Source organism: Chlorocebus sabaeus, chromosome 19, assembly GCF_047675955.1.
Source record: "Chlorocebus sabaeus isolate Y175 chromosome 19, mChlSab1.0.hap1, whole genome shotgun sequence".
NCBI classification, from domain to species: domain Eukaryota; kingdom Metazoa; phylum Chordata; class Mammalia; order Primates; family Cercopithecidae; genus Chlorocebus; species Chlorocebus sabaeus.
The window spans coordinates 25,794,140-25,807,896 of record NC_132922.1 but is presented as its reverse complement, the minus strand read 5'-3'; the positions used below and the strand labels follow the sequence as shown (position 1 = coordinate 25,807,896).

Here is a 13,757-nt window from a genome sequence, read left to right as displayed (position 1 = left end):
CTGTTATGTTTGTTTTTTAGTTGTTTGTAGGTTTTTGCTTTTTTTAAAAAAAAAAATTGCAGTAAAATATACATCACATGAAGTTTGCCATTTTAACCATCTTTAAGTGTACAGTTTGGTGGTATTAAGTACATTCACATTGTTGTGTGACCATCATCACCATCCATCTCTAGAACTTTTTCATCTTCTCATTTTGAAACTCCACATCCGTTAAACAATAACTCCCCATTCCCCAGCCCCTGGCAACCACCATTGTACTTTCTGTCTTTATGAATTTGCTTATTCTAAACACCTCATATACATGAAATTATACATACAGTATTTGTCCTTACATGTGTGCTTATTTCACTTAGCATAATGTCTTCAAGGATCATCCACATTGTAGCATATTGTAGCATTTCCTTCCTTTTGAAGACTGAATAATATTCCACTGGGATAGACTACATTTTATCCATCCATTGATGGACATTTAATTGTTTACACCTTTTGGTTATTATGAATAATGCTGCTTCAAACATTGGTGTACAAATGTCTGCTTTCAATTTTAGGGGGTATACTCTTAGGAGTAGAATTTCAAGATTCTGTGTTTAATTTTTTGAGGAACTCCCATACTGATTTCCACAGTGGATGTGCCATTTTATATTCACAACACCAGCAAGATATAAGGTTCCAATGTCTTCACATCCTCTCCAATAGTAGTTTGTGTGTGTGTGTGTGGTTTTTTAAATTAAGTAATAGCCACTCTCATATTATAAGGTATAGGCTTCCAGTGTCTTCACATCCTCTCCAATAGTTGTTTTGTGTGTGTGTGTGTGTGTGTGTTTAATTAAGTAATAGCCACTCTCATAAGGTATAAGGTTCCAGTGTCTTCACATCCTCTCCAGTAGTTGTTTTGTGTGTGTGTGTGTTTTTAATTAATAGCCACTCTCATGGGTGGGAAGTGCCTTTTACATTGGAACACCATAACAAGCAGTTGTTTTAGTTAAGCCCACGTGGATTTTGGTAGAAATCTGAAAGGAAGGCAGGGTGGGATCCACAAGTCCAGCCACCCACGGGCAAGTCATAGCACTCCTCCAACCTCAGTTTACTCATCTGTAGAATGGAAGTTGTAATAGGACCTGCCTCTGGGTTGGTAAAGGGATGAAATGAAATAATCCTTGTAAAGCATTTAGTGTAGTGTCTGGCACATGGTGTGAGCTTAATAAACGATAGTTATTTTTATGCTTTGCTTCTGAAAGTGGGCAGGAGATAGTCTTAGCACCTCTGCCTTTCAAATCGATGATGGAAAGACAGCTCAGAGGAAAACCTCTGGTATTGAGATGTAAAAAAAGCAGCTGTTTGCACTGCACAAACAACATTCATGGACAGAAAAAGGAATTTAAAAATTTACCAACAAGTCCAACCCAGGTCTCCAGCATGTTGTTTTTTTTTTGTTTTTGTTTTTTTTTTTTTTTTTTTTTTCCATTTGTGCCTGTTCTCTTTCAGACATCCGTCATTTGTATAAACAACCTTTGCTATTGTCAAGGCCTTGAATACAAAACAATATATCCTTTTTGCTTCCTCTACCAATTACCCTAAGTGCTTCCACTTCCCTGTGCATACCCCCTTACCTTTGGCTGAGATACGTTCTTTCAAAGTTGCCCTATTATAGCTAAGGCAACCATCTTTTCTGATTCCAAACTCAAGACTTGTGTGATGGGATTTTTGTGCGGGCTGGGAATTGGAGGTCTGCTCTTCCTGATGACAGGTTGCAGCTTTTGTAACATTTCAAATGTTTATGAGTCCTGGGTTGTTTCAACTAGGTGTAATTGCCAGGGGTATATTCTTGCTGTGTTTGGTTAGATAACACTGCGAAGGACATCTTTGTGCATATAACTTTTCTTTTGGATTACTTCCAGAGAATACATTTTTAGAAGTCTGATTATTGAGTTGAAAAGAAGTGTTTTGCTGGGGTGAGGGGAAAATATTTGATTTGGAGTCAGAAGGCCTGGATTCCAACCCCACCTCTACCCCTCACTAGCAGTGGGAATTTGAACTGGCTCTTTCTGGACCATATTTTTTTTCTCATCTCTTAGAATGGTGGTAATTAATAATTTGAACAGCACAACTTGTTGAGAAGATGAATGAGAGAAGGCACAGGATGCACAGAGTCACTTAGCATGGTGCCTGATTCTTGACGTGGGTCTCAAAAATGTTAGTTGAAAGTGAATATTGCCGAATTGCTTTTACAGTTTACATTATTGCCAGGACCAGATAAGGAAATCCATTTTCCCACACTCACGTCTACATTGAGTATTACTGTTTTCTTCTCATAGGTGTTTTTTGCACACCGGCTTAATGCCTCCTATGGTTGACTGCAGATACAGCCATGAACAGGACCCAGGACCCTTCTTGCTAGGAGCTCACCATTTAGTGGAGGAAACAAGAGGTAGTCACCAGGTATTCTTCAGTGCCGGGCGAGGGGGAAGCAGGAAGTGAGATATTGCAGCACAGAGGAGCACCTGAATAAGCCCCACTCATGGAGCGTTAGAGAAGGCTTCCTGGAGGAGGTGGCATTGAGATTCGCTAGGTAGTGAGGTAAGGGCAATGCAGAGGCATGAAGGCGAGAAAGTGTACACTGTGTTTTGTGGCCTGTCTGGGGTTCATTGTGCTGAAGTATGTGAGTGTATGTGACAGACAGACAGATGGGGTGGTGTCAGTCATTAGAATGAAGCTGGGGAGACGAAGAGGGTCTGGATCCTGTCTGGCCTTTATTCAGAGGGCAGCAAGGAGACACGGGGATGTTGAGCAGGGGAACGACATCCTAGCGCTTGCACGTTGGAGACACCCCTGGCTACTGCTAGGTGAATGGATCGGAGGAGGCCACAGTGGAGGCAGGATTGTCAGTGAGGAGGCTGATTTTATTTTATTTTTAAGACAGGGTCTGGCTTAGTTACCCAGGCCGGAGTGCTGTGATGTGATCTTGGCTCACTGTAACCTCAGCCTCCCAGGCTCAGACAATCCTTAGCCTCCTGAGTAGCTGGGACTACAGGCACGCACCACCACACCTGGCTAATTTTTGTATTTTTTAGTAGAGATGGGTTTTTGCCATGTTACCCAGGCTGGTCTCCTTGGCTCAAGTGATCCTCCCACCTCGGCCTCCCAAAGTGCTGGGATTATAGGCATGAGCCATTGCGCCTGGCCAGAGGCTGATTTTAAATGTCCCTTCTCTGTGAAATCTTCCCTGGCTAGACCTTCTCACATTCCCTCTTTTTTTGTCACTTATGTAACATTCTGGAGCTTGTCCTTACCTTGTTTTTTTTTGTTTTTGTTTTTTGTTTTTGTCCTTTTTTTCATCTTCGTGAATCACCATTCCATGGGAGCAGGGTTTTTTATTTGTTTTGTTCACTGCTGTGTCCCCAGCGCCTGGCCCAGAACCTGGTATATAGATGCTTGATAACTGTGTATTGGAAGGAAGGAAGGGCCACAGTCATGGGGACAGAGACAAGAGGATGTACATACTCCAGTGATACTTGACATTTTGACTGGGCCCTTTCTGGAGGACAGACCTCCTGTGCACAGCAGCCCTTCTCTGGGAGGACATCAGCATGCACTTTGCCAGTGCGTTCCTGGCCCTTTTCGTGGCTCGCTGCACAGGATGGATTTGCAGATTTGGGGGCTAAGGTCACATTCCGGAAGATGCTGGAAGGTATCAGGACCAGCCCACGCCCCTCGCCACATGGTGGCATTCCCAGGAAGTGGCAGCCAGAGACTGAATAAATGACTGATAAGCTCTCTGATCGAATTTTAGGGCGTAATTATGAAAGATCTTCAACAGCTGTTAGAATGAATCAACGCCTCTGAATCTGGGAGAAAAGCTGCCAAACTGTTTGGTTTTGAATGGAAGTGCTTTTCTTCCCTTCTCTCTTGTGAATCGCTCGGATTTCCCCAGGAGGCTTCAAGCTCCATGGCTGTGTCCTCAGCACCAAGCACAGAACCTTGCGCTTGGGAGGGAGGCAGTGAGAGTTGGCGGAAGTAGGGTCAGAAGGCTGGATAAATGAATGCTTTCGAATGACTCCTGCTGAATTTCAGCACCTGTTGCTCTTGGGTGACTCCCTTCTCAAATGATTTTTTTCCTGCACGAAATGGCAGAAAATGGGAATTTTGCACTTTGCAAATTAAGCTTGGGGAGATCAAGCTTGTGGAGTTGGCAGGTTCAGCAACAGTAGAGAAACACTCATTGCTAGTCCACTTCTGGGGTCAGACTGATGTCCCCTCTCTCACAGTCCTACCACAGCCTCCTGACCTCCCCAGATGGATGCCTTGTTTTCCATCTGTTCAATGTGCTGCCCTCCATGATAACTTACATACATACGAAACTAGAGGTGGCTCAGACTTGGTTTCCCTTCTTTCTCTGGGGAGGTCTTGTTGACTTGGCTTTGGTCATAATGCTCAGCTAATATACTGTTTAATAAAAGAGGCAAGGTGGCCGGGTGCGGCGGCTCACGTCTCTAATCCCAGCACTTGGGAGGCCGAGGCAGGCGGATCATGAGGTCAGGAGATCAAGACCATCTTGGCTAACATGGTGAAACCCTGTCTCTATTAAAAATACAAAAAATTAGCCAGGTGTGGTGGTGTGCACCTGTAATCCCAGCTACTGGGGAAGCTGAGGCAGGAGAATCGTTTGAACCCGGGAGGCAGAGGTTGCAGTGAGCCGAGATTGCGCCACTGCACTCCAGCCTGGGCGACAGAGCAAGGCTCCATCTCAAAAAAAAAAAAAAAAAAGAGGTTGGGTGTGGTGACTCATGTCTGTAATCCCAGCATTTTGGGAGGCCGAGGCAGGTGGATCATGAGGTCAGGAGTTCAAGACCAGCCTGACCAACATAGTGAAATCCCGTCTCTACTAAAAATACAAAAAAAAAAAAAAAAAAAAATTAGCCAGGTGTGGTGGTGGGCATCTGTAGTCCCAGCTACTTGGGAGGCTGAGGCAGGAGAATCACTTGAACCTGGGAGGCAGATGTTGCAGAGAGCCGAGATCGCGCCATTGCCCTCTAGCCTGGGTGACACACCGAGACTCTGTCTATAAATAAATAAATAGCCAGGTGTGGTGGTGGATGCCTGTAATCCCAGCTTCTCAGAGGCTAAGGCACGAGAATCACTTGAACCTGGAAGGCGGACTTTGCAGTGAGCCAAGATTGTGCCACTGAACTCCAGCCTGGGCTACAAAGTGAGACTGTCAAAAAATAAATAAATAAATAAATAAATAATAGTGAACATGTCCACCCCAAGAATAAATAGCATCTAGCCTCTCTGTGAGTGGGCTTCACAAATGTTTTCGAAGAGGCTAACATCTCTTAAATCAAGTGTAACATATGTGATTTAAAAGAAGGCTTTAAAGCATACAGTTAAATTGGTTTCCTTGTATTTTACAGCAGGTTAAATGAAAGCCTGAGAATCATGGGTTTCTAGGTTTGGCTAGGACTTTAAAATATTACGGAGCCATCTACTATGGTGGTTTAAAAACTCCTTTTACTAGGCTGGGCATGGTGGCTCAATCCCAGCACTTTGGAAGGCTGAGGCAGGAGGATCATGAAGTCAGGATCTCAAGACCAGTCTGGACAACATAGTGAAATCCTGTCTGTACTAAAAATATAAAAATTAGCCAGGTGTGGTGGCATGCACCTGTAGTCCCAGCTACTCAGGAGGCTGAGGGGAGAGAATTGCTTGAACCTGGGAGGCAGAGGTTGCAGTGACCTGAGACCACGCTATTGCACTCCGGCCTGGGTGGCAGAGTGAGACTCCGTTTCAGAAAGAAAAACAGGCTGGGCCCGGTGGCTCACGCCTGTAATCCCAGCACTTTGGGAGGCCGAGGCGGGTGGATCACGAGGTCAGGCGATTGAGACCATCCTGGCTAACACAGTGAAACCCCGTCTCTAGTAAATATACAAAAAATTAGCTGGGCGAGGTGGCGGGCGCCTGTAGTCCCAGCTACTCCGGAGGCTGAGGCAGGAGAATGGCGTGAATGCGGGAGGCGGAGCTTGCAGTGAGCCGAGATCGCGCCACTGCACCCCAGCCTGGGCAACAGAGCGAGACTCTGTCTCAAAAAAAAAAAAAAAAAAAAAAATTAGCCGGGCATGTTGGCGGGCGCCTGTAGTCGCAGTTACTCGGGACTTGCTCTTGGTGACTCTTTTCCCAGGAAAATCCATGCAGAGAAGCATTCATTCCACATTTGGCAGGTGAGCTGGCGTGACAGTGTGAGGTTAATGTGGATGCAGCAGGTGCCTGCCCTCAGGGTGGAGCTCCTCTGTGTGACTCAGTGAAACTGATACGGGTCTCTGAGTGAGGGTTGGTGGATTGAGCCTGTGGCTGAGCACGTCACAGCTCTTTGGTTCTGTCATTCAGTAGCCACAGCCACAGCTAGAGTAACTCATCTTATGTCCCAGATTGCTTGGAGTCATTTGGCATGAGAATCATGGTACCTGGACGGACTTATTTAGCATCTTAGAGAGTGGGCAGCAAGGGCAGAAGAATAATTCTTCATTCATTTACTTAGTAACTCAACAATGATTTATTTCTCTATTCGATAATCAGGTACCTGGTACTTTTATGTGCCAGGCTGCTGTGCTAGCCACTAGGGATTTGGGGTGTCCTCTGGAGGACTTACCATTGAATGCGAGAGGCTGATGTGAAGGATGATGTCCTATTAAATGTAACAGTGCAGCTATGCTGAGTCCTGCCAAGCCTTCGAGTGTATGTGGTGGTCTGTGAACAGGTAGCAGGGGGTTGCACCGGGTTGAAGGGAGACAGAGATGTGTGAACTGTGGTCTGAGGGGTAGGCTTGTGTCTATGTATGAGCAAGACAGTTGTCCCAGAGAACAGGCATAGCATGTGCAAAGGCCCCGAGGGGGCATTTGGAGGGCTTCAAAGAGGTACAATGTCCAAACACTGCTGATGAGCAGAAGCAGGTACCAAGTGATTCAGCACCTTGAATGCTCAGCAGCTACCTCCTTTAAGTCAAGCGAGTTGTCCAGAACCACCAGTTCCAATTCTAGGCAATCCATCCTCCTATTTGCCCCCACATCCCGCATTTAAAAAGTGACATTTGTTACCCAGTTGTAATTGCTGTGTGTGTATGTGTGTGTGTGTTTCTTACAGAAGACTGTGAGTTGCATGGTTGCCGGGGATATTTCATGCTCATCTTTGTACACACCGTAGGTGCTCAATAAACGTATCAGAGGACAGGGAAGATTGTTATTGAGCACGTACTGTGGGCTCAGCACTATTTATGCGCACGTACATATAAGGCTACAAAATCGAAAAGCCAAAAGGAGCATACGTTTTACAAGCTGGAGTAGATGCCAGCGGATGCATTTGGAGCTTGAAAGCTTTTGTGCCGTCTGTTCCCATACTGCCAGAACTCCGGAACTGAGGCTGTCATCCTGTGTCTCCGTAGACCTGCTGAAACTCAGCCTGCTGGGACGAGTCTGCTTTCCCCCCCCCTACCATGGAAGTGTGTGGACAGCCCCATTCACGATGACATGTGACACCACTGGCTTTCCCCGGCAGTCACACCCCCTGACCCAGGGCCTGCCAGCTTGGGTAAGTGGGGCCCATGCTTGAGGGCTGGAGTGTCCAGGGACGTGGAGAGCGCCTGTGGGTTCTGCCGGAAAATGTTCTCTCTGTCCTTTGAATCCTGTCATTGTTCCGTGTCTCATGTGCTGGCTATTACGTATGTATCCCCGATCAGGGTTTCCAGAGGTCACAGGGGCTGGCCCTAAAGGCCAATGGCCCTGATTCTGGGTGGGATTCTGGAGCCTTAGAACTCTGGTGGGGATCTTTGTGGATGGAAATTTTCCAATTCTCAGATCCTTCATATCTGTCCCTCCGTTCTACCTCTAACCGTGTCTAGACAGTGTTCTCCAGTTTGGGGAGATGGAATCTGTTAGCACCATCGAGCGTGTAAGGAAGAGAAAATATCAAAATCTGTCTGCCTTTCTTTCCTGGAGGCTGCTGAGTGAGTCAGAGCCGGGGGAGCAGTGTGGGGCCCCAAGGAAGGGAAGTGGAGAGGCTTGTATTTAACTAAAATACCTTCTACTTTTTTAGTCCATCTAGGTGGGGGCTGGCTGGGGGCAGTTTCACAGGGAAGAAAACACTGGCATGAAGAGAGCCTGAGGGATCGAGAACAGCAACTTACCTGGCACTTTTTAAGACCAGAAAGGAATAAAAAATAATTTTTAAAAAGACAGAGCTGAGGCCGGGCCTGGTGGCTCACACCTGTAATCCCAGCACTTTGGGAGGCCGAGGTGGGCGGATCACCTGAGGTCAGGAGTTCGAGACCAACCTGACCAACATGGAGAAACCCCATCTCTACTAAAAGTACAAAATTAACTGGGGGTGGTGGCGCATGCCTATAATCCCAGCTACTTAGGAGGCTGAGGCAGGAGAATGGCTTGAACCTGGGAAGAGGAGGTTGCTGTGAGCTGAGATCACGCCATTGCACTCCAGCCTGGGCAACAAGAGTGAAACTCGGTCTCCAAAAAAAAAAAAAGACAGAGCTAAGTGGGTAGTGGACTTGAGGTTAGGTTTCAGCTGGGTGACTGTAGGCAAGTCTGGTGACCTCTCTGGGCCCTTTCCCTTCATCTCCATGAGGGAGATAACGATGATGCCTTCATTCCTGCCTTTTGGGGTTGCTGGAGGATTAATGAGAGAGGAAGGTCCCTGCTTTGAGAAAACAGATCTCATAGCAGCGTGCACAAGAGGCTTATGCCCCAAGCTGCTGCAAAATGGGGTCTCCTAATTGTACCCACTAAATAGGGTTGTGAGGAGGATGAGATTTATAAAACACAAGAAGCATGTCACATAGCTCGAGATCTCACTCACGGGAAGCCCTCACAGTTGGACGTTTCTCTTTTTATTAAGAATATGAAGGCAGTCAGCATAAAATGTGTGTTCAACAGAAAAGAACCACAAGCAAACAAATAACAAAAGCAGGTTGAGTGAGAAAAATGAGAATGGCTTCTTTTTATGGCATCTGGAAGGGTGGGAGAGGGGAAAGAAAAGGAACTAAGGGACGATTGGGCGGGGTTGGTGCCTAGGGCATGGGTTCCAAGGTGACTAACCAGCTTTATGCTCCCACGCACTCCCAAGCTGCGAGCTGCGTTGCTGTGTGACCTGCAGCAGGTCACTTGCCTTCTCTGTGCTAGGTGCTTAGCATACACTTGTGATTAGGATCACCTGGGATGTGGGCAGGCTCTGCAATGGGAAAACAGGGTAACAGGAGTGAGGGAATGTGAGGACGCTCCCACTGAGGCCTATTCAGGGAGGAGCATGTGTGGTGTGAGTTTGGTGTCAAACCTGGTTTTAAATCCTGGCTTTGCCTCTTGCTTCCTGGGTGACTCCAGACCAGTTAGTTGGCCTCTCTGAGCTGGTTTCCTTATCTGTATAGCAGAGATAACTGCTTTTTGCTATAAGTACTGGCCTCTAGATTAGTTGAGTCAGGGGAAAACCCTCCATGCTTTTTCTACACCCTTACAGCTGGAATGAACTTCAGGGATGGACGTTGAGTCCACTCCCCTTGTCCAGAGCTCAGAGAATGGGAGAGCCAGGTCCAAGCCTGCCTGGGGAGGTCAGCGGAGGGCTGTCGTACAGAATCTGGGCCTCAGGACTCTGTCCCATTTCTCTAAACCATTCTGCTTCAACCCAGACACTGACTGTTTTCCAAACTTACTTTTTTGTTTGTTTTGTTTAGCAATTGCTTCTCCATTCTCGATGTTCCTAACCCCCATGGGTCCACAACCATAATCATGGCCACGCGGGTCGAGGTGGGCTCCATAACGCCCTTGACGGCCGTGCCAGGCCTGGGTGAGATTGGCAAGGAGGAGACCCTGACGAGGACCTACTTCCTCCAGGCCGGCGAAGCCTCTGGGGCTCCTCCAGCCCGGATCTTGGAAGCAAAGAGCCCCCTGCGGAGCCCGGCCCGCTTACTCCCTCTGCCAAGGCTCGCCCCCAAACCCTTCTCGAAGGAGCAGGACGTGAAATCTCCTGTCCCATCTCTGCGGCCCATTTCAACTGGACCTTCTTCCTCTGGGGGGCTCACTGAGGACCCAGCAGCAAAGGATCTGGACAACAGGATGCCTGGCTTGGTGGGACAGGAGGTGGGCAGTGGGGAGGGCCCGAGGACGGGCTCGCCCCTCTTCAACAAGGCTGTGTTCCTGCGGCCCAGCCCCAACACCATGATTCTCTTCCAAACCACCAAAAGCGGCCCCACTCTGGGGAAGGTGGTCAATGAGGGGGCCGAGGAGGCCAAGCCAGGTGTGTCTGGCTCCCGGCCTGAGGTGGCCACCAAGCCTACCCTGCTCATCCGAAAGCCTGCGGGGACCCTTCCCCGGTCAGGCCCCCTGTCTCAGGACACAAAGTCACCTGTACCCCAAGAGGAGGCAGGCCAAGACCAGCCTCCCTTAAAGGCCAGCAGTGTGGAGGACATGGCACGCCCCGTTGTGGAGCCCAGGCCTCGCGTGAAGAGGAGGCCCGTGTCTGCCATTTTCACGGAGTCCATTCAGCCTCAGAAGCCAGGCCCTGGCGCAGCGGCCACGGTGGGCAAAGTGCCCCCTACCCCTCCCGAGAAGACGTGGGTGAGGAAGCCCAGGCCCTTGTCCATGGACCTCACGGCCCGGTTTGAGAACAAAGAGGCCTTGCTGAGGAAGGTGGCCGATGAAGGAAGTGGAGCCCCAGCAGGGGACATGGCTGGGCTAGAGAGGCCCAGAGCAGCGTCCAAGCTGGACAGGGAGTGTTTGGTCAAGGCGGAGGCTCCTCTTCATGATCCTGATTCGGACTTCCTAGAGGTGGCCAAGAAAATCCGTGAACAGAAGGAGAAGATGCTTTCGAAGCCAGAGACGGGCAGCCCCAGAGCCCTGGGGGGCTCAGCCAGGGTCACCCCCAGCAATGACCAGAGTTCCCGAGAAGAAAGGGCCAAGCTGGACCCAGAGCCAGAGAAGGCTGCTGAGTCCCCCTCGCCCAGGCTGGGAAGGGGCCTAGAACTTGCTGAGGTTAAGAGCAGAGTGGCAGACGGGGAGGCCCCGGCAGGGGGAGAGTGGGCCTCTAGGAGGAGCATTAGGAAGTGCATCAACCTGTTTCGGGAGGACAGCACCTTGGCCTTGGCAGTGGGGTCTGAACCCCGCCTGGGCACCCCCACGTCCCCACTGGTGGCACCAGAGCCGGAGAAAGGGGTTGTCAGCGTCCAGGAGCGGATCAGAGGCTGGACTGCTGAGAGCTCCGAGGCCAAGCCCGAGGTCAGGAGGAGGACGTTCCAGGCTCGGCCATTGTCGGCGGATTTGACCAAATTGTAAGTAGGCACATCCTACACCCCTCCCTCAGCCGCCCACCCACAGGCCCTGAGGAGAAGGGAACCAGGCTCCATGCTGGGCACCTGTTGCCCCCCTCAGTTTACCCATAGCCCAAGAGGAGGTCGTGGCAGGGTCCATTTCTCAGATGAGGAAGGTGAGGCACGGAGAGGCAGTGCAGCTTCCCTCTGGCTATGGCCAGCCGGGGGGCCTGGAGCTGTTTTCATGGCTTTTCTCAGCTTCAGGTGTGCTGTGTGATTGAACTGGGTGGTGTGTGCCCATTTCACGGAGGCAGGGCAGAAGGGTGAAATACTGTGAGGAGGTGGGAGCTGGATGGCATTTCGGCTGAGCCTATCTCCATAGCTAAGCCTTTCTTCCCTGAAGGCAGAGAGAGAACAGTTCAGACTGGGCCTAAGCCTCTATGAGTGGTCCAAAAAATAAACTCAGAGGAGTCAAGGTAACTTGGGCAAGTCAGTTGGTTAATACTGATATTCTAAGTCAGCTGGTTAATACTGATATTCTTTTTCTTTGAGATGGAGTCTTGCTCTGTTGCCCAGGTTGGAGTGCAGTGGTGCGACCTCCACTCGCTGCAGCCTCTGCCTCCCGGGTTCAAGCAGTTCTTCTGCCTCAGACTCCCGAGTAGCTGGTATTACAGGTGCCCATCACCACGCCCAGCTAATTTTTGTATTTTTAGTAAGATGGGGTTTTACCAGGTAGGCCAGGCTGGTCTCAAACTCCTGACCTGAGGTGATCCGCCCACCTCGGCCTCCCAAAGTGCTGGGATTACAGGCGTGAACCACCGTGCCTGGTCTAATACTGATATTCTAAGTCAGTTGGTTAATACTGATCTTCTAAGTCATTTGGTTAACAATGATATTTTGTCAGTTGGTTAATACCAATATACTAAGTCAGTTGGTTAATAATGATATTCTACATCAGTTGGTTAATAATGATATTCTAAGTCAGTTGGTTAATACTAATATTCTACATCAGTTGGTTAATATCGATATTCTAAGTCAGTTGGTTAATAATTATATTCTAAGTCAGTTGGTTAATACCGATATTCTAAGTCAGTTGGTTAATAATGATGTTCTAAGTCAGTTGGTTAATAATGATGTTCTAAGTCAGTTGGTTAATAATGATATTCTAGGCTGGGCGCGGTGGCTCATGCCTGTAATCCCAGCACTTTAGGAGGCTGAGGTGGGTGGGTCATGAGGTCAGGAGTTCGAAACCAGCCTGGCCAACATGGTGAAACTCCATCTCTACTAAAAATACAAAAATTAGCTGGGAATGGTGGCACACATCTGTAATCCCAGCTACTCAGGAGGCTAAGGCAGGAGAATCACTTGAACCTGGGAGGCAGAGGATGCAGTGAGCCGAGATCACACCACTCCACTCCAGCCTGGACAACAGAGCAAGACACCATCACACACACACAAAAAGAAAGATATTCTAAGTCAGTTGGTTAATAATGACATTCTAAACTTGGCCCACTTCCCACAAGTGGCCACAACAGAGAGATGCCACTGGGCATGATCGACTGGCTCTTAATGGCATGCATGCCACTGACATACTTTGTCCAGGGTGGAGCTTGCAAAGGCAGGATCTCTGGGCAGACTGCCCTCCCGGCTCTGGGAACCAGGACAGCCAGCCAAGCCAAAGCTAGACCACTGGCTCTCAGTGCTTTAGAATAACCCAGAAAAAATACCAGTGCCTGGGCCCCACCCCTAGAGATTCCGATTCACTTGATTTGGGGAGGGTCTCGTATTTTGGTAGTTTTTATTTTATTTTTTATTTTTATTTATTTATTTATTTTTGAGATGGAGTTGCTGTGTCGCCCAGGCTGGAGTGCAGTGTCGCGATCTCAGCTCACTGCAACCTCTGCCTCCCGGGTTCAAGCAATTCTCCTGCCTTAGCCTCCCGAGTAGCTGGGATTACAGGGGCAGGCCACCACACCCAGCTAATTTTTGTATTTTTAGTAGAGACGGGGTTTCACCATGTTAGGCTGTTCTCGAACTCCTGATCTTGTGATCCGCCCACCTTGGCCTCCCAAAGTGCTGGGATTACAGGGGTGAGCCACCACACCCGGCCCACATTTTGGTAGTTTTTAAAAGCTTCCAAGTCAATCTTATGTGCAGCCAGGCCTGACAACCCCTGAGTTAAGATATCACAGAAGGACACCTATGCCAGGGTCCTAATATGCTTCCTCTCACTGTGTCATCGAAGAGCCTTGGAGAGGCTGTGTGATTATCTGTCAGATGGGGAAACTGAGGCTTTGAGTTTAGACACAACTCCTCTCAGCCTCACATATCCTAGGAGGCAGACCCTGGGTTGCTGAGGGTAGGTTAGGTTTAAGTGGTTTCATTTCTCTCCCTTTCCTTTTCTTCAAAGTCCCCAGCTCTGAACTAAACACGTGCTACATCTTCAGGTATTTATACC

At 48.7% G+C, this 13,757-nt stretch overlaps 1 protein-coding gene across 2 annotated transcripts in view; it reads left to right on the top strand.

Annotated features, from left to right (window-relative positions):
- The window catches only part of KIAA1671 (KIAA1671 ortholog), a 254,784-nt gene that overhangs the window by 70,914 nt on the left and 170,113 nt on the right, over positions 1 to 13,757 (top strand). Inside the window, exons 2-3 of one of the 2 annotated variants that reach the window (XM_073006862.1) lie at positions 7,433 to 7,578; positions 9,728 to 11,320. In XM_073006862.1, coding sequence (XP_072862963.1) covers positions 9,783 to 11,320 — 1,538 coding nt within the window. In that variant the 5' untranslated portion in view covers positions 7,433 to 7,578; positions 9,728 to 9,782. Of the gene's footprint in view, positions 1 to 7,394; positions 7,579 to 9,727; positions 11,321 to 13,757 lie in introns of both variants that reach the window. The other variant, XM_073006863.1, reaches the window with a different exon arrangement.